Source organism: Tamandua tetradactyla, chromosome 2, assembly GCF_023851605.1.
Source record: "Tamandua tetradactyla isolate mTamTet1 chromosome 2, mTamTet1.pri, whole genome shotgun sequence".
Taxonomy (NCBI): domain Eukaryota; kingdom Metazoa; phylum Chordata; class Mammalia; order Pilosa; family Myrmecophagidae; genus Tamandua; species Tamandua tetradactyla.
The window spans coordinates 57,584,485-57,606,150 of record NC_135328.1 but is presented as its reverse complement, the minus strand read 5'-3'; the positions used below and the strand labels follow the sequence as shown (position 1 = coordinate 57,606,150).

Below are 21,666 nucleotides of genomic sequence, written 5' to 3'. Positions count from 1 at the left end.
ATAGACAATTTGTCTTGCTATCTTCCTCTGTAGAATGGGTTTCTTTTTTATTAATTTTTTAATTTTTAGAAAAATATAACAACAAACAAACGCAAACATTCTTAACTTTTGATCATTCCGTTCTACATATATAATCAGTAATTCACAATATCATCACAGTTGCATATTCACCATCATGATCACTTCTTAGAACATTTGCATCAATTCAGAAAAAGAAATAAAAAGACAACAGAAAAAAACTCATACATACCATACCCCTTTTCCCACTCTTTCATTGATCACTAGCATTTCAATCTAAATTTATTTTAACATTTGTTCCCCCATTATTTATTTTTATGCCATATGTTTTACTCGTCTGTTGATAAGGTAGATAAAAGGAGCATCAGACACAAGGTTTTCACAATCACACAGTCACACTGTGAAAGCTATATCATTATACAATCATCTTCAAGAAACATGGCTACTGAAACACAGTTCTACATTTTCAGGCAGTTTCCGCCAGCCTCTCCATTACATCTTGACTAACAAGGTGATACCTATTTAAAGTGTAAGAATAACCTCCTGGATAACCTCTTGACTCTGTTTGGAATCTCTCAGACATTGATACTTTATTTTGTCTTATTTCGCTCTTCCCCCTTTCGGTCAAGAAGGTTTTATCAATCCCTTGATGCTGAGTCCCAGATCATTCTGGAACTTTTGTCCCACACTGCCAGGAAGGTTTATGTGTTGGCTGGAAAGCGAGGCCACATCTGATAACAAAAGAGGTTCTCTTGGGGGTGACTCTTAGGCCTAATTTTAAGTAGACTTAGCCTATCCTTTGCAGGGTTAAGTTTCATATGAACAAACCCCAAGATTGGGGGCTCAGCTTATTGCTTTGGTTGTCCCCACTGCTTCAGAGAATATCAAGAATTCTCCACTGGGGAGAGTTGAATTTTCCCCCTTTCTCATCATTCCCCCAAGAGGACTTTGCAAATACTTTTTTATTCACTGTTCACATCATTCTGGGATTTATTGGAGCATCACTCTGTACAAACCTACAAAATTTCAGGCCCTACTCAAGGCTCCAAGTGCACTATGGTGTTCGATTAAGCTGTTTAATAAGTTATATGAGGAAATGTACTAGTCAAAATACAAATTTTGTACCAAATAAACATTTCTTTTTTTTTTTTTATTAATTAAAAAAAGAATTAACAAAACAATTAGAAATCATTTCAATGTACATGTACAATCAGTAATTCTTAATAACATCACATAGTTGCATATTCATCATTTCTTAGTACATTTGCTTCGATTTAGAAAAAGAAATAAAAAGACAACAGAATAAGAATTAAAACAATAATAGAAAGAAAAAAAAAAACAAAAACAAAAAACCTATACCTTACATGCAGCTTCATTCAGTGTTTTAACATAATTGCATTACAATTGGGTAGTATTGTGCTGTCCATTTCTGAGTTTTTATATCCAGTCCTGTTGTACAGTCTGTATCCCTTCATCTCCAATTATCCCTTCTCTTTTTTTTTTTTTAATTAACAGAAAAAAAGAAATTAACCCAACATTTAGAGATCATACCATTCTACACATGCAATCATTAATTCTTAACATCATCACATAGCTGCATGATCATCATTTCTTAGTACATTTGCATTGGTTTAGAAGAACTAGCAACATAACCGAAAAAGATATAGAATGTTAATATAGAGAAAAAAATAAAAGTAATAATAGTAAAATCAAAACAAAACAACACAAAACAAAACAAAAACCTATAGCTCAGATGCAGCTTCATTCAGTGTTTTAACATGATTACTTTACAATTAGGTATTATTGTGCTGTCCATTTTTGAGTTTTTGTATCTAGTTCTGTTGCACAGTCTGTATCCCTTCAGCTTCAATTACCCATTGTCTTACCCTGTTTCTAACTCCTGCTGAACTCTGTTACCAATGACATATTTCAAGTTTATTCTCGAATGTCCGTTCACATCAGTGGGACCATACAGTATTTGTCCTTTAGTTTTTGGCTGGATTCACTCAGCATAATATTCTCTAGGTCCATCCATGTTATTACATGGTTCATAAGTTTATCTTGTCTTAAAGCTGCATAATATTCCATCGTATGTATATACCACAGTTTGTTTAGCCACTCTTCTGTTGATGGAGATTTTGGCTGTTTCCACCTCTTTGCAATTGTAAATAATGCTGCTATAAACATTGGTGTGCAAATGTCCGTTTGTGTCTTTGCCCTTAAGTCCTTTGAGTAGATACCTAGCAATGGTATTGCTGGGTCGTATGGCAATTCTATATTCAGCTTTTTGAGGAACCGCCAAACTGCCTTCCACAGTGGTTGCACCCTTTGACATTCCCACCAACAGTGGATAAGTGTGCCTCTTTCTCCGCATCCTCTCCAGCACTTGTCATTTTCTGTTTTGTTGATAATGGCCATTCTGGTGGGTGTGAGATGATATCTCATTGTGGTTTTGATTTGCATTTCTCTAATGGCCAGGGACATTGAGCATCTCTTCATGTGCCTTTTGGCCATTTGTATTTCCTCTTCTGAGAGGTGTCTATTCAAGTCTTTTTCCCATTTTGTAATTGGGTTGGCTGTCTTTTTGTTGTTGAGATGAACAATCTCATTATAAATTCTGGATACTAGACCTTTATCTGATATGTCGTTTCCAAATATTGATTCCCATTGTGTAGGCTGTCTTTCTACTTTCTTGATGAAGTTCTTTGATGCACAAAAGTGTTTAATTTTGAGGAGTTCCCATTTATTTATTTACTTCTTCAGTGCTCTTGCTTTAGGTTTAAGGTCCATAAAACCGCCTCCAGTTGTAAGATCCATAAGATATCTCCCTACATTTTCCTCTAACTGTTTTATGGTCTTAGACCTAATGTTTAGATCTTTGATCCATTTTGAGTTAACTTTTGTATAGGGTGTGAGAGATGGGTCTTCTTTCATTCTTTTGCATATGGATATCCAGTTCTCTAGGCACCATTTATTGAAGAGACTGTTCTGTCCCAGGTGAGTTGGCTTGACTGCCTTATCAAAGATCAAATGTCCATAGATGAGAGGGTCTATATCTGAGCACTCTATTCGATTCCATTGGTCGATATATCTATCTTTATGCCAATACCATGCTGTTTTGACCACTGTGGCTTCATAATATGCCTTAAAGTCAGGCAGCGCGAGACCTCCAGCTTCGTTTTTTTTCCTCAAGATGTTTTTAGCAATTCGGGGCACCCTGCCCTTCCAGATAAATTTGCTTATTGGTTTTTCTATTTCTGAAAAATAAGTTGTTGGGATTTTGATTGGTATTGCATTGAATCTGTAAATCAATTTAGGTAGGATTGACATCTTAACTATATTTAGTCTTCCAATCCATGAACACGGTATGCCCTTCCATCTATTTAGGTCTTCTGTGATTTCTTTTAGCAGTTTTTTGTAGTTTTCTTTATATAGGTTTTTTGTCTCTTTAGTTAAATTTATTCCTAGGTATTTTATTCTTTTAGTTGCAATTGTGAATGGGATTCGTTTCTTGATTTCCCCCTCAGCTTGTTCCTTACTAGTGTATAGAAATGCTACAGATTTTTGAATGTTGATCTTGTAACCTGCTACTTTGCTGTACTCATTTATTAGCTCTAGTAGTTTTGTTGTGGATTTTTCCGGGTTTTCGACGTATAGTATCATATCGTCTGCAAACAGTGATAGTTTTACTTCTTCCTTTCCAATTTTGATGCCTTGTATTTCTTTTTCTTGTCTAATTGCTCTGGCTAGAACCTCCAACACAATGTTGAATAATAGTGGTGATAGTGGACATCCTTGTCTTGTTCCTGATCTTAGAGGGAAAGTTTTCAATTTTTCCCCATTGAGGATGATATTAGCTGTGGGTTTTTCATATATTCCCTCTATCATTTTAAGGAAGTTCCCTTGTATTCCTATCTTTTGAAGTGTTTTCAACAGGAAAGGATGTTGAATCTTGTCGAATACCTTCTCTGCATCAATTGAGATGATCATGTGATTTTTCTGCTTTGATTTGTTGATATGGTGTATTACATTAATTGATTTTCTTATGTTGAACCATCCTTGCATACCTGGGATGAATCCTACTTGGTCATGATGTATAATTCTTTTAATGTGTTGTTGGATACAATTTGCTAGAATTTTATTGAGGATTTTTGCATCTGTATTCATTAGAGAGATTGGTCTGTAGTTTTCTTTTTTTGTAATATCTTTGCCTGGTTTTGGTATGAGGGTGATGTTGGCTTCATAGAATGAATTAGGTAGTTTTCCCTCCACTTCGATTTTTTTGAAGAGTTTGAAGAGAATTGGTACTAATTCTTTCTGGAACGTTTGGTAGAATTCACATGTGAAGCCGTCTGGTCCTGGACTTTTCTTTTTAGGAAGCTTTTGAATGACTAATTCAATTTCTTTACTTGTGATTGGTTTGTTGAGGTCATCTATGTCTTCTTGAGTCAAAGTTGGTTGTTCATGTCTTTCCAGGAACCCGTCCATTTCCTCTAAATTGTTGTATTTATTAGCGTAAAGTTGTTCATAGTATCCTGTTATTACCTCCTTTATTTCTGTGAGGTCAGTAGTTATGTCTCCTCTTCCATTTCTGATCTTATTTATTTGCATCCTCTCTCTTCTTCTTTTTGTCAATCTTGCTAAGGGCCCATCAATCTTATTGATTTTCTCATAGAACCAACTTCTGGCCTTATTGATTTTCTCTATTGTTTTCATGTTTTCAATTTCATTTATTTCTGCTCTGATCTTTGTTATTTCTTTCCTTTTGCTTGCTTTGGGGTTAGCTTGCTGTTCTTTCTCCAGTTCTTCCAAATGGATAGTTAATTCCTGAATTTTTGCCTTTTCTTCTTTTCTGATATAGGCATTTAGAGCAATAAATTTCCCTCTTAGCACTGCCTTTGCTGCGTCCCATAAGTTTTGATATGTTGTGTTTTCATTTTCATTCGCCTCGAGGTATTTGCTAATTTCTCTTGCAATTTCTTCTTTGACCCAGTCGTTGTTTAGGAGTGTGTTGTTGAGCCTCCACGTATTTGTGAATTTTCTGGCACTCTGCCTATTATTGATTTCCAACATCATTCCTTTATGGTCCGAGAAAGTGTTGTGTAAGATTTCAATCTTTTTAAATTTGTTAAGACTTGCTTTGTGACCCAGCATATGGTCTATCTTTGAGAATGATCCATGAGCACTTGAGAAAAAGGTGTATCCTGCTGTTGTGGGATGTAATGTCCTATAAATGTCTATTAAGTCTAGTTCATTTATAGTAATATTCAGATTCTCTATTTCTTTGTTGATCCTCTGTCTAGATGTTCTGTCCCTTGATCAGAGTGGTGAGTTGAAGTCTCCAACTATTATGGTATATGAGTCTATTTCCCTTTTCAGTGTTTGCAGTATATTCCTCACGTATTTTGGGGCATTCTGATTCGGTGCGTAAATATTTATGATTGTTATGTCTTCTTGTTTAATTGTTCCTTTTATTAGTATATAGTGTCCTTCTTTGTCTCTTTTAACTGTTTTACATTTGAAGTCTAATTTGTTGGATATTAGTATAGCCACTCCTGCTCTTTTCTGGTTGTTATTTGCATGAAATATCTTTTCCCAACCTTTCACTTTCAACCTATGTTTATCTTTGGGTCTAAGATGTGTTTCCTGTAGACAGCATATAGAAGGATCCTGTTTTTTAATCCATTCTGCCAATCTATGTCTTTTGATTGGGGAATTCAGTCCATTGACATTTAGTGTTATTACTGTTTGGATAATATTTTCCTCTAACATTTTGCCTTTTGTATTATATATATCATATCTGATTTTCCTTCTTTCTACACTCTTTTCCATATCTCTCTCTTCTGTCTTTTTGTATCTGACTCTAGTGCTCCCTTTAGTATTTCTTGCAGAGCTGGTCTCTTGGTCACAAATTCTTTCAGTGACTTTTTGTCTGAGAATGTTTTAATTTCTCCCTCATTTTTGAAGGATAATTTTGCTGGATATAGGAGTCTTGGTTGGCAGTTTTTCTCTTTTAGTATTTTAAATATATCATCCCACTGTCTTCTAGCTTCCATGGTTTCTGCTGAGAAATCTACACAAAGTCTTATTGGGTTTCCCTTGTATGTAATGGATTGTTTTTCTCTTGCTGCTTTCAAGATCTTCTCTTTCTCTTTGACCTCTGACATTCTAACTAGTAAGTGTCTTGGAGAACGCCTATTTGGGTCTAATCTCTTTGGGGTGCGCTGCACTTCTTGGATCTGTAATTTTAGGTCTTTCATAAGAGTTGGGAAATTTTCAGTGATAATTTCTTCCATTAGTTTTTCTCCTCCTTTTCCCTTCTCTTCTCCTTCTGGGACACCCACAACACGTATATTTGTGCGGTTCATATTGTCCTTGAGTTCCCTGATACCCTGTTCAAATTTTTCCATTCTTTTCCCGATAGTTTCTGTTTCTTTTTGGAATTCAGATGTTCCATCCTCCAAATCACTAATTCTATCTTCTGTCTCTTTAAATCTATCATTGTAGCTATCCATTATTTTTTCTATGTTTGCTACTTTATCCTTCACTTCCATAAGTTCTGCGATTTGTTTTTTCAGTTTTTCTATTTCTTCTTTATGTTCAGCCCATGTCCTCTTCATGTCCTCCCTCAATTTATCGATTTCATTTTTGAAGAGGTTTTCCATTTCTGTTCGTATATTCAGCATTAGTTGTCTCAGCTCTTGTGTCTCATTTGAGCTATTGGTTTGTTCCTTTGACTGGGCCATATTCTCAATCTTTTGAGCGTGGACAGTTATCTTCTGCTGCTGGCGTCTGGGCATTTATTCAGATTTCTCTTGGTGTTGGACCCAGCAAGGTTGTAATATTTTTCTGTGAAATCTCTGGGTTCTGTTTTTCTTATCCTGCCCAGTAGGTGGCGCTCGTGGCACACGTTTGTCTGCGGGTCCCACCAGTAAAAGGTGCTGTGGGACCTTAAACTTTGGAAAACTCTCGCCTTCCTGGGGGTTCGCTAGCCGAAACGGCTTGAGCCGGCCCGGGGTCCGAACGCAGGGAGGGTTGCTGGTCGCCGCAGCCAGGGAAAGAGCCCGTCCGAATTTCCTAGTCGGCCCTGGGCAACAAGCGTGGCGGGAGGGCGCCAGCGGCAGCGGCCCGCCCAAGAGAGTGCACGTTCCCCGGGAGTCACGGGTTTGGAAGGGGCCTCCCCCACCCGTCACCGTTCTCCGCGGCCTGGGGGTTTCCGATCCAATTCTCTCAGTTGGTCCGGGGGCTGTGCGTGGTGTGGGCGCCAGCCGTCTTTGTTTCAGGGGACCGCCTCTCCAATTCTCCCAGCCGGCCCGGGAAGGGGGAAGGGAGTAACTCCGGCCGCTTGCCACCCCGCCCGGTAAGGCCCGCGCGCCTCGGCGATCTCACCCGAGCTGCTTCTCTCAGCCAGCCAGCCGTTCCAGGATGGGGTACGCTGTCTGTTTTATCTCTGTTGTGGCTTTGGGCGCTTTCTGTATCGTTTCTACTCCCCTAGTAGGTGTCCTGGAGAAGAAACTAAGATCCGCGCGTCTTACTAAGCCGCCATCTTCCAGGAAGTCCCAAATAAACATTTCTTGCTTTAGTCTCACACATAAGCCAGTTTTAAAATATTAATTACCGTCTATTTTCAACACCCTGCAGTACTGATAACCCTTTGTTCTTCCTCATTCAAAAACATTTTTAAATTTGCACATTTAGTCACTATCATTATACACTCTAGGCATTCCTAGATTATACCATCCCAGTCTTTATCATCCAGCTTTCCTTCTGATTTCATTTGTACCCCCACACCTCCTCCATCATTCTCACATTCGGCTTCATACAGTGTACTAACATTATTATACTACAGTTAAGTAGTACTGTGCTATCCATTCCTGAATTTTTACAATCAGTCCTGTTCCAAAATCTGTATCCCTTTCAGCTCCAATTAACCACTATCTACCCTATTTCTATCTCCTGTAGGTCTCTGTTCTTGACTGCAATTCCCCACATTCATTCATTCATGTTAGTTCATATAAGAGACCAAACAGTATTAGTTCTTTAGTTTCTGGCTAATCTCACTCAGCATAATGTCCTCAAGGTCCATCCACGTTGTTACATTACTTCATAACTTTATTCTACTTTACAGCTGCATAATATTCCATCATATGTATATACCAGTTTGTTTAACCACTTGTCTGTTGATGGACATTTGGGCTGTTTCCATCTCTTGGCATCTCTAAATAATGCTGTTATAAACATTGGTGTGCAAGTTTCTGTTTGTGTCCTTGCCCTCATGTCCCTGAGTAGATACCTAGCAATGGTATTGCTGGATCATATGGCAATTCTCTATTTAGCTTCCTGAGGAACCACCAAACTGCCTTCCACAGCAATTGTGCCATTTTACATTCCCACCAACAGTGGATAATTGTGCCTCTTTCTCCACATCCTCTCCAGCACTTGACATTTTCTGTTTTATTGATAATGGCCATTCTGTTGGATGTGACATGGTATTTCATTGTGGTTTTGATCTGCATTTCCCTAATAGCCGGGGAAGTTGAGCATCTTTTCATGTGCCTTTTAGCTATTTGTATTTCCTCTTCTAAGAAGTGTCTGTTCATGTCTTTTGCCCATTTTGTAAATGGGTTTGTTTGTCCTTTTGTTGTTGAGTTGAAGAATCTCTACATATTCTGGATACTAGACCCTTATCTGATATATCGTTTCCATTATTGACTCTCATTGTGTAGGCTGTCTTTTTACTTTCTTGACAAGTTATTTGAAACAAAAGTGTTTAATTCTGAAGAGTTTCCATTCATCTATTTCTTTCTTCAATGCTCGTGCTTTGAATGTAAGATCTAGGAAACTGCCTCCTTTTATAAGATTTATTAGACATTTCCCTACATGTTTTTCTAAAAGTTTTATAGTCGTAGATCTAATGTTTAGGTTTTTGACCCATTCTGAGTTAATTTTTGTATAGGGTGTGAGATATGGGTCCTCTTTCAGTCTTTTGCATGTGGATATCCAGTTCTCTAGGCACCATTTATTGAAGAGACTGCTCTGTCTCAGGTGAGTCGGCTTGACTGCCTTATCAAAGATCAATTGTCCATAGATGAGAGGGTCAATATCTGAACACTCTATTCAATTCCATTGGTCAGTATATCCATTTTTTTTTTTTTTTTTTGCTTTTTTGACCAGTGTAGCTTCGTAATACACCTTAAAGTCAGGTAGTATGAGACCTCCGACTTCATTTTTCTTCCTTAGGATATTTTTAGCTATTCGGGGCACACTGCCCTTCCAGATAATTTTGGTTATTGGATTTTCTGTTTCTGCAAAGTAAGTTTTTAGGATTTTAATTGGTGTGCTGGCTTGAAAGGATTTATGCCTGCTAGGAAAGCCATGTTTTAATCAAAGTCCCATTTCATAAAGGTAGAATAATCCTTATAAAATACTGTATGTTTGAAACCATAATCAGATAATCTCCCTGGATGATGTGATTTAGTCAAGAGTGTTTAACTGGATTAGGTGATGACATGTCTCCACCCATTTGGGTGGGTCTTGATTGGTTTACTGGAGTACTATAAAAGAGGAAATATTTTGGAGAATGGGAGATTCGGTGAGAGCAGGAATGCTGCAGCACCACTAAGCAGAGTCCACAGGCCAGTGACCTTTGGAGATAAAGAAGGAAAACGCCTCCCAGGGAACTTCATGAAACCGGAAGCCAGGACAGAAAGCTAGGAGATGATGCCGTGCTTGCCATGTGTGCCCTTCCAGATGAGAGAGAAGCCCTAACTGTGTTCACCATGTGCCTTCTCACTTGAGAGAGAAACCATGAACTTCATCAGTCTTCTTGAACCAAAGTATCTTTCCCTGGATACCTTTGATTGGACATTTCTATAGACTTGCTGCAGTTGGGACATTATCTCAGCCTTAGAACTATAAATGAGCAACTTATTCAATTTCCCTTTTTAGAAGCCATTCTGTTTCTGGTATATTGCATTCCAGCAGCCAGCAAACTAGAACAATTGGTATGGCATTGGATCTATAAATCAATTTAGGTAGAACTGACATCTTAACTATATTTAATCTTTCAATCCATGAACACGGTATGTCCTTCCATTTATTTAAGTCTTCTGTGATTTCTTTTAGCAATTTCTGATAGTTTTCTTTGAATAGGTCTTCTGTACCCTCAGTTAAATTTATTCCTAAATATTTTATTCTTTTGGTTGTAATTACAAATGGAATTTTTTTTCTTGATTTCACCCTCAGATTGCTCATTACTAGTGTAAAAGCACTACAGATTTTTGAGTGTTGATCTTGTACCCGCCACTCTGCTGTACTCATTTATTAGCTCTAGGAGTTTTGCTGTGGATTTTCCAGGGTTTTCAACATATAGTATCACATCATCTGCAAACAATGAGAGTTTTGCTTCTTCCTTTCCAATTTTGATGCCTTTTATTATTTTTTTCTTGTCTAATTGCTCTGGCTAGAACTTCCAATGCAATGTCGAAGAACAGCAGTGACAGTGGATGTCCTTGTCTTGTTCCTGATCTTAGTGAGAACGTTTTCAGTTTTTCCCCATTGAAGATGACGTTAGCTGTGGGTTTTTCATATATTCCCTTTATTATGTTGAGGAAATTCCCTTTTATTTCTATCCTTTGAAGTGTTCTCAACAAGAAAGGATGTTGAATTTTGTCAAAAGCCTCTTCTGCATCAATCAAGATGATCATGTAGTTTTTCTGCTTTGATTTGTTGATATGGTGTACTACATTAATTGATTTGCTTATATTGAACCATCCTTGCATACCTGGGATGAATCCTACTTGGGTATGGTGTATAATTCTTTTAATGTGCTGCTGGATTTGATTTGCAAGGTTTTGTTGAGGACTTTTGCATCTGTATTCATTAGACAGATTGGTCTGCAATTTTCCTTTCTCTTAGTTTCTTTGTCTGGCTTTGTTATGAGGCTGATGTTGGCTTCACAGAATGAGTTAGGGAGCCTTCCCTCCTCTTCAGTTTTTTTGAAGAGTTTGAGCAAGATTGGCACTAATTCTTTCTTGAATGTTTGGTAGAGTTCACATGTGAAGCCATCTGGACCTGGACTTTTCTTTTTTGTGAGCCTCTTAATGACTAATTCAATTTCTTCACTTGTGATTGGTTTGTTGAGGTCATCTGTTTCTTCTCAAGGTAATGTTGGTTATTCACGCCTTTCTAGGAAGTCATCCATTTCATCTACATTGTCTAGTTTATTAGCATAAATTTGTTCTCTCCCTCTCCCTCTCCCTCTCCCTCAGGGCATGAATAAACCAGAAGAAACCTATATATTAATTTTAATCCCCTGGGATTTTCTTATTTGCTTGGTAGAGTCTTCACATAACAGAAAATTTGGGAGGGCTCAATATCATGAATAACAATAATTTTGCTTTCTTATCCTTTGAAAATCTGAATAGGAAAAACTGAGCATCCTATTATTTTAGGAAAAGCACCTTGCCATTTAATCCTGACTTTAATATCAAATACTAATAAATAATAGCAGATATGATAAAGGGTACAGAATTTCTTTTTAATTTTTAGAAATAGATTTAGCATTTCCTTCAGGGAGCAAGCAACCCCTATGTGCACTGCATGTCTACCTATATGTCAGAACCAATCTATTCTGTGCAAGTCAGAAAGACTGAACTAGGAAACCTTCCTCTGGCTTGTCCTCCCAGAATCTGTCCTGAGGGCAGAGAAATAGCTTACAGTCAGCCAAGGCAGTGTAAGAAGAAATAATTAGGTGGAAATGGCCTGGGGCAAAGGGCTACCTGAATTAAGTTATAAAATAGAGCACCCCGGATGATATTAAAGTCTATTTCACAGCGAGGAGAGGGGGCATTCCAACTCCTGTAAACTGTACAAGGGGAAGTCCTAAGGCCACTAGCAAGCCAAGCCCAAGTTCAGGAAAAGGGGACTGGCTCAGATAAGATAAAGAGGACCCTGCACTTCACATTCTCTCTAAGATTAGGAACAAGGATTCAATATTGTGCTGGAATTTCTAGCCAAAGCAATTAGGCGAGAAAAGGAAATAAAAGATACCCACATGGGAAAGGAAGAAGTAAGGCTCTGCCTATTTGTAGTTGACATGATCCCATATATAGATAATCCTGCAAAATCCACAAAAGCTACTAGAACTATTAAATGAATTTAGCAAAGTGGCGGGGTATAAGCCTAACATGCAAAAATAAGTAGTGTTTCTATATACTAGTAATGAACAATCAGAAAGGGAAACTAAGAAACAAATCCCATTTAAAATAGCAACCAAGAAAATTAAATATCCAGGAATAAATCTAATTAGGTATATATAGGACTTATACACAGAAAACTCCAAAACATTACAAGAAAAAAAAAATCAAAGACCTAAATTAATGGACATTCCATGTTCATGGACTGGAAGACTAAATATTGTTAAGATGTTAATTCAAGTGAAAGTGATTTATAGACTCAACACAATTTCAATAAAAAATCCAACAGCCTTCTTTGCAGAAATGGAAAAGCCAATAATCAAATTTACATGGAAGGGTAAGGGGCTCTCAACAGCCAAAGCCATCTCGAAAAAGAAAAACAAAGTTGGAGGACTTACACTTCTCAATCTTAAAACTTACTACAAAGCCACAGTAAACAAAACAGCATGGTACTGGCACAAAGACATATAGACCAATGGAAACAAACTGAGCTCAGAAATAAAGCCTTACATCTATGGCCAACTGATTTTTGACAAAGGTGTCAAGTCCACTCAATCGGAAAAGAACAGTGTTGTGCTGGTATGTCCCCTACAAAAGCCATTTTTTAATCTAAATCCCATTTCATAAAGGCAGAATAATCCATTTTCAATACTGTATGTTTGAAACTATAATCAGATCATCTTCCTGGAGATGTGATTTAATCAAGAGTGGTTGTTAAACTGGATTAGGTGACAGTGTGTCTCCACCCATTTGGGTGGATCTTGACAAGTTTCTGGAGTCCTATAAAAGAGGAAACATTTTGGAGAATGGAAGAGATTCAGAGAGCAGAGCAGAACAACATAGCCACAAGAAGCAGAGTCCACCAGCCAGCGACCTTGGGAGATGAAGGAAAATATCTCCCGGGGAGCTTTATGTAACAGGAAGCCTGGAGAAGAAGCTAGCAGATGATGTCATGTTTACCATGTGTCCTTCCAGACGAGAGAGGAACCCTGGCTGTGTTCACCATGTGCCTTTCCAGATGAGAGAGAAACTCTGACTGTGTTCTCCATGTGCCTTCTCACTTGAGAGAGAAACCCTGAACTTCATCGGCCTTTTGAACCAAAGCATCTTTTCCCTGGATGCCTTAGATTGTACATTTCTACAGATTTGTTTTAATTGGAACATTTTTCTCAGCCTTGGAACTGTAAACTAGCATCTGATTAAATTTCCTGTTTTAAAAGCCATTCTGTTTCTGGTATATTGTATTCTGGCAGCTAGCAAACTACAACAAGTGTCTTCCACAAATGGTGCTGGCAAAGCTGGATGTCCATATGCAAGAGAATGAAGGTGGACCTCAACATCACAACGTAAACAAAATCAGCTCAAAATTCATAAAAAACCTAAATATAAGAAGCAGAACTATAAAATTCCTAGACAAAAATATAGGGAAGTACTTTCAGGACCTTATGTTAGGCAATGATTTCTTAGACTTTATACCCAAAGCTCAAGCACCAATAGGAAAATTAGATAAAAGGACCTTATCAAAATTACAAAAACTTTTGTCTATCAAAGGACTATGTCATGAAAGTAAAAAGACAACCTACAGAATGGGAAAAAATATTTGGAGACCATATATCTGAAAAAGATTTAATATCCAGAATATATAAAGAAATCCTACAACTCAACAACAAAAAGATGAAAGAATCCAGTTTAAAATTGGGCAAAAGATAGAATGCTCACCTTTCATGTGAGAGATCCAGGTTCAATTCCTGGACCAGGCACCCCACCCCCACCCCACCCACCTCCAAAAAAAAGGGCAAATAAAAAAAAGGGAAAACTCAATAGGTGTACTCACTGCCCTCCCCACTACATGGGACATGACTCCCAGGGGTGTAAATCTCCCTGGCAATGTGGAACAGAGTTTCCAGGATGAGCCAGAACCTGGCATCATGGGATTGAGAAAGCGTTCGGACCAAAAGGGGAAAGAAACAAATGAGACAAAATAAAGTTTCAGTGGCTGAGAGACTTCAACAGAATTGAGAGGTTATCCTTCAAGAATCAGCAGCCTTGATTCTTGAAGACAACTGTATAATATAGCTTTTACAATGTGACTGTGTGATTGTGAAAACCATGTGTCTAATGCTCCTTTTATGCAGGGTATGAACAGATGAGTAAAAAGATAAAAACACAAATAAAATTAATAATGGGGGGGTAAAGGGTAAGAAATTGGGTAGATTGAAATCTGGTGGTCAATGAGAGGGAAGGGTAAGGGATATGGGATATATGAGTTTTTCCTTTTTTTTACAATTAAGTCTTTTTTTTAACATACATACATTTTTTATGATACGTGACTAAAACTTTAAAAAAATTTTTAATTAATTTTTAAATTTTTTTAAAAAAATGACAAGAAAGAAACACAAACATTCTTAACATATGATCATTCCGTTCTATATACATAATCAGTAATTCACAATATCATCACATAGTTGCATATTCATCATCATGATCATTTCTTAGAACATTTGCATCAATTCAGAAAAAGAAATAAAAAGACAACAGAAAAAGAAATAAAACAAAAACACACACAAAAATATTATACATACCATACCCCATACCCCTCCCTTTCATTGATCACTAGCATTTCAAACTAAATTTATTTTAACATTTGTTCCCCCTATTATTTATTTTTATTCCATATGTTCTACTCATCTGTTGAGAAAGTAGATAAAAGGAGCATCAGACACAAGGTTTTCACAATCACACAGTCACATTCTGAAAGCTCTATCATTATATAATCATCTTCAAGAAACATGGCTACTGGAACACAGCTCTACATTTTTAGGCAGTTCCTCCAGCCTCTCCATTACATCTTGACTAACAAGGTGATACCTATTTAAAGTGTAAGAATAACCTCCAGGATAACCTCTTGAAGACTCTGTTTGGAATCTCTCAGCCATTGACACTTTGTCTCGTTTCACTCTTGCCCCTTTTGGTCAAGAAGGTTTTCTCAATCCCTTGATGCTGAGTGTCAGCTCATTCTAGGATTTCTGCCCCACGTTGCCAGGAAGGTCCACACCCCTGGGAGTCATGTCCCACGTAGACAGGGGGAGGGTGGTAAGATTGCTCGTTGCGTTGGCTGGAGAGAGAGGCCACATCTGAGCAACAAAAGAGGCTCTTGGAGGTGACTCTTAGGCCTAAATTTTAAGTAGACTTGACCTATCCTTTGCAGGGTTAAGTTTCATATGAACGAACCCCAAGACTGGGGGCTCAACCTACAACTCTGACTGTCCACACTGCTTGTGAGAATATCAAGAATTCAACTTGGGGAAGTTGAATTTCTCCCCATTCTCACCATTCCCCAAAGGGGGATTTGGAAAATACTTTTCCACTCACTGATTGAATCACTCTGGGATTTATCGGGGCATCACTCTGGACAAACCCACAAAATCTCATGTCCTACTCAAGGTTCCATGTACTTATGGTGTTCAATTAAGCTATCTACATAACTTATATTAGGAAATGCACTAGTCAAATTAAAAATTTTGTAACAAATAACCATTTTTTGCTTTAGTCTCACACATAAGTTGAAATTTTTAAATATGAATTACCATCTATTTTCAGTACCCTGCAGTAATGACATTCCTTTGTCTTTCCTCATGCAAAAACATTAAAAATATTTTTTACTGTAAAAACTTAACATACAAACTATATTCTTGACATAAAAACATTCCATACATGTGTACAACCAATGGCTCGCAATAGCATCACATAGTTGTATATTCATCACCATGATCATTTTTTGAACATTTGTATCACTCCAACAAAAGAAATAAAAAGAAAAAACTCATACCTACCATACCCCTTACCCCTCCCTCTCATTGACCACTAGTGTTTCCATCTACCCAATTTATTTTATCCTTTGTCCCTCCTATTATTTATTTATTTGTTTTTATCCATATTTTTTATTCACCTGTCCATACCCTGGATACAAGGAGCATCAGACACAAGGTTCTCACAATCACACAGTTACACTGTAAACATTTTATCTTTATACAGTTGTCTTTAAGAATCTAGGCTACTGGAACACAGCTCAACAGTTTCAGGTATTTTCCCCTAGCCACTCCAATACACCATAAACTAAAAAGGGATAGCTATATAGTGCATAAGAATAACCTCCAGGATAACCTCTGGACTCTGTTTGAAATCTCTCAGTCACTGAAACTTTGTTTTGTCTCATTTCTCTCTTCCCCCTTTTGGTCAAGAAGGCTTTCTCTTTCTTGACACCAATGTGCTGGCTTATCCCAGCCTTTCTGTCCCACATTGCCAGGGAGACTTGTAGCCCTGGGAGTCACGTCCCATGTAGGGGGGAAGACAGTAAGTTCACATGTGGAGTTGGCTTAGAGAGAGAGAGGCCAAATCTGAGCAACAAAAGAGGTTCTCTCGGGGTGACTCTTGGGCCTAATTTTTAGTTGGCTTAGCCTGTCCTTTGTAGGAATAAGTTTCATAGGGGCAAAGCTCAACATTGAAGCCTTGGCCTATTGATTTGGTTGTCCCCACTGTTTGTGTGAATATCTGGAACTCTCCAAATGGAGAAGCTGAACTTTCCCCCCTCCTCCCCATTCCCCCGGTATTTGCAAAAGGGGACTTTGCAAATACTTCTTTATTCACTGTTCAAATCACTCTGGGATTTATCAGGGCATCACACTAACCTAGACAAACCGAAAAAATCTCATGCCCTATTCAAAGTTTCTTCTTTTTTACTTCTTTTTCTGGAATGCGGCAAATGTTCTAAAAATGATCATGTGGATAGATACACAACTATGTGATGATACTGCTAGCCACTGACTGTATACCATGTGTGGGCTATATGTGTGTGAACCGTAACCCATACCAAACTCTGAAATCTGTTCTACAACTAAATGTTGCAATGTACTTTGAAATATTGCTTTTTTGTATATATGTTATATTTCACGAAAAAAAAAAAGAGAAGGAGGAGTATACCAGAGAAGACAGGATTTAAAAGTGAGTATGATTGCTGAATCATTATATTGCTATTTCTTATGGTCTCCAGTGTTGTGGAGCAGCTAGAAGAAAAAATGAAAAATTGTGGAACTGTAACCCATACCAAACTTTAAAATCTGCTCTATAACCATCTGTTAAAATGTACTTGGAATTTGTATATACATATCTTATATTTCACAATAAAAAAGGACTTCTCTTAGGACTTGGGACTAACACAGGTGGAGAAAAAGTCTGGGAGCAGATCTATGCTTTGCCAAGAGGCACTGAGGAGACTCCTCTTACATATGGAAACATAAGGAATAGGCATCCAAAGTCCCACAGTAGGTAGCTGTTGAAAGCTGCCATTCCTGAGAATCCATGGTAGGCAAATCCTGGAGAGGAAGTGGAACCAATTTATTAAAGAAACTTCGTTAGGGTTAGAAAGGAGAAAAGGCATTGAGCCACCAAATTCTGATAAAAGAGTTGAAAACAGGGAAACACTTTGGGTAATCTGAAGGGACTATGACCAAGGCTAGGAGGAAAGGGATGCCTCAAGAGGGAACTCACCAGGAGTCTCGGGAACCCAATCTGGTGACAGGTTCAACACAAGGTCTAGTGTGTGGTGTCTGGGAAAAACTGCTAAGCATAGGAGAATAAACTAAAAAAGCTCTAACCTTGGAATCCAAGCATGGCATCATGCCGGCAGGGATCTGGTCCAACAAGGGCGTTGAGCAGCAGTGACCACACATCCTTGAACCATACAGGCCAGCTCTTCAACAGTGATACCATGTAGCTGTGTCAGAAATAACAATGTGGGTGGACCACTCAAACTCCGCAGTTCTCTCTCCTCTGGAGAGTGGAATTAAGACTGACCCCTTTGGACTGTATAAGTCTCTAGGGGCTTGGAAGAGGGAAGTATCAGAATTCTCACTAATAAGAGCATTAGGGGACTTGGGAGGTTACAAGGAAGAAATATGTGACTATATTAGAACCCAACCTGTGAAATGAGACACATAAGTTAAACATCTAAACTGAAATTGACAAAATCTTAAATCAAATGTCTCTATATATGTACCTTTAGGCACACAAATATCAAATACTTTAGATTTGAGTAGGAAACTAATAAATCACAAAGAAGGTAATAAGAGAAAAATTAGCAGACATTTCAAACAAAGCCCATGATGTATAACTTGAGAAGGTTCATTCATTAAGGCAAACTTAAGGAATAAAATGCTTCTTGTTCCATCCAATTATTATGTGACTGAGAAATGTAAAAGGAATTTGTTTCTTCCACATCTCTGAAAAGCATCTTGCAAGGTATGTGATATCTTGATTGTACAGGACACCATCTCTCCTACCTCTGAGATCTCTTGCTGGCTGGCTAGGTACACCTTCATTAAAGCCCCTAATGATGTGCTTCTTGTACATAGTAAAGATGTGTTCGTGCCCTCTGTTTTATCCCCTCAAGGATTCTGAGGTCCTTAAGGCCAGAGTCTATATTTGGTTCTACCAATGCTTGTACCAATGCAGGGAAGGAAGAAAGGAGGAAAGGAAGAAGGAAGGAAGGACAATGTCATTGTAATGCAATTGAAAAGAAAGAAAAATACTATCAGGAAACAGAAATCCATAGCAAACTGGTATGTGAATGACCACTTATTGATTAACAGCTACTTTGTACTAGTAAAAATACCATTTCCCTGATAACCATGGAACCAAAATGAAGGCACTAGGGAGAGGGAAGCTTTTTTCAGAAATCTAAAAACAATGAAAGACCTGAAGCCAGACTGAGGAATCCAAGTGCTCTAGGCCAGAGGTTAATCCTTTACTAAAACTCCTGACAAAGTAACATTTTCTCCAGTCTCTAAAATCTTACTAGGCTTCAGCTAGGTTCTGGAACTGCTGTGAAGGATTCTGAAACAATTCAGGTCTCTATGTGTGTTTCTGTTTCTTGGGGCCAGGTGTTATGCAGCAACCTCACTGGGAGCTGGAATTTATGGTTATTATAAAATGTACTGAATGGGGTGCCAGGGTAGTTTAGTGGTAGAATTCACGCCTGCCTTGCGGGAGACCCAGGTTTAATTCCTGGCCCATGCACTTCATAAACAAACAAACAAAGAAACCTACAAAAACAAAAAATTAACATTATGCTACAATAATGGGATACTCACATGAAAAAAAATGAAATATGACTCTGCCATACAGCATACAAAAAAAATTAAAAAGGTACTGAGGATCAGCAGAGTAATTATGTATATGTTATATAATCTCAAACTAACATAGTTAGCTATGGGAAAAGCCACATGGGGCAGGGACCATGTGTTTCTTGTTCACAGGTCTATCTCCAGCTCCTAGTAGGTGTGCAAGCACATAGTAGGTACTCCATAAAGATATGTTGAATAAACGAAGAATTAAGCTCAGCACTCAGGGAAAGCACAGTGCCTGGTAAAATGTGTGTTCTCTCCATTATCCAGTACCAAAGCTTTGTTGGGTTCTGCTTGTTTGTTTCTGGAAAGCGCATGGGCTGGGAATCAAACCCGGGTCTCTGGCTTGATACGTGATAATTCTACCACTGAACTACCCTTGCAACCCTCGTTGGGTTCTGACAAAATCAAAGTCCCATTCTCATTCTGGGCCCATTTTTCTCCATTTGCAAAAGGAGGTAGTTGGATTAGATGGTTTCCTAGGCATCTTCCAGCTCTGACAGTCAATCACTGTACTGTGCTTTTTTTGGTTGCAGCACATGCCTGGGACTTTTCTTTTCCCTCAGAGGGAATCTGATACCCATCTGCTCAAATAAATTAATGTTCCTATCCTGCCTGACTCATTTGTTAGGAACAACAGGTTCACATGCCAATTTTAAAAGGCAAAGGGGGACCAGAAAGAGAAAAGGGGGAAGGGTGCCCTATGGTCCCTATCTTAGAAAACCTAAACAGCACTATTTTTAGAACCAAATATAGAGAAGCTGAAATGTTATTATTGACTAAAAGACCCTCATGTGGAGCACTGCCAAGTCTGTTAATTTAAAAATACTTATAATATTAACAGCACTATTTATTGAGCACTTCTGTGCTTGACACCGTGCTAAGCCCTTTATACTTCAATCCTCACAGCAACCTCATACGCTAAGTACTATTATTATCTCTTTTTAACAGATGAGGAATCTATCAGGTTCAAGGTCATAAAGCTAGTATGCAGCCAAATCATAACTTGAACCCAGGTCTGTTAAAGACTCCAGAGTTCTGGCTCTTCAAATGGCTTCCCCATCGGTAGACATACGAGGGAGGTAGGCAGGGCTTAACATCTTTAAAGACGTAGAAACTGATTCTCCCAGAGGCTTGTGATTTGTTCAAAATACACAAGACACTCAGCAGGTAAGGAAACCAGACCCAACTCACTCCTGGATTCCCAGGTGAAGACTCATCTCATCCCAAAGATCTGCTTCTTCCTCTTCGACTTCACTTAAGCGCAAAACCGCAGAACTGTAGGCAACTGCGGAATTCCACTCTCTCGGCCCGGTGGTTTTACAAGAGGGGAAACCAAGGCACAGGCTGTTCTACAGAGTGGCTAACCCTCCAGGTGCCAGCAAACGAGGGGAGCTCGGTGTCGCGGGCGGCCTGAGGGCACCCCACCCCCACCACCCACGGTCCTGCCAGGATCCTCATTCCAGAAGCCGGACCAGATGCTCATGCCTTGCCAGGACCAAGGGGCACCTCCTCGGGAGGCGGCCCCAAGGCGCTCAAGCCCCGTCCTCCTGGCCCGCCCCGTGCTCGGAACCCCGGGCATCTCCGGGAGGCGGGCGTAATAAGTTCGCCCGCAACCTCCGCGGGCCCGACCGCCTCTTACCTCGAACGGGGTCGCGCTCGTTCGCAGCAGCGTCCGGGCCGCGGCGGCCGCGGATATCCTAGAACTGCCCGCTACTCACGCCGCCACCGCGAAACGGCTGCCGAGCTGAGGGGACTGCGGCTCCGGGACACGGAACCCGCGAACTCACCTAGAGCGCCGCCCCGCCCGCCCTGGGGACGGACAGTTGCCGGGGGCTCGTGGGGGACGCGCGCCGTCACGTGACGCGCGGGGCGGGGGATGTCGGGAGCGGCGGGCGCGCGCCTACCAAACGAGCTTGCGGACCGGTGCTGCCTTCATAGCACTGCGCGGGGGAAAAGGAACCCCAGTGGGGGACGGTCCCGCAGCCGAGGGGACCGGGAGAGACGCTAACGGGGCAGTCCTGCAGCCGAGAGGACCAGGGGAGACGCCCCGGGGGCGGGTCAGCCTTCAGATACTGTAAAGGCGAGCTTGTGGATGGACCAATAAGGCTTGTATTGTGTGACCAAGAAGCGGCAGAAATAGAAACCGTGGGTGGAAATTGCAGGGAGGTTTGGAAAGGACATATCAGATAAAGGTCTAGTATCCAGAATTTATAAAGAGATTGTCCAACTCAACAACAAAAAGACAGCCAACCCAATTACAAAATGGG

General features: G+C 39.4%; 1 protein-coding gene across 5 annotated transcripts in view; it reads right to left on the bottom strand.

Annotated features, from left to right (window-relative positions):
• FBXO10 (F-box protein 10) overlaps positions 1-21,251 on the bottom strand; it is a 97,781-nt gene extending 76,530 nt beyond the window's left edge. For 4 of the 5 annotated variants that reach the window (XR_013170329.1, XM_077147663.1, XM_077147666.1 and 1 more), the window contains exons 1-2: positions 21,039-21,251; positions 17,870-17,988 (exon numbers count right to left, since the gene is read on the bottom strand). Coding sequence is in view for 3 of the 5 variants with exons in the window: in XM_077147663.1 (XP_077003778.1) it covers positions 17,870-17,944 (75 nt within the window). In the remaining 2 variants the exon portion in view is untranslated. The remainder of the gene's footprint in view (positions 1-17,869; positions 17,989-21,038) is intronic. The other variant, XM_077147665.1, reaches the window with a different exon arrangement.
• Between the last annotated feature and the right edge of the window lie 415 nt (positions 21,252-21,666).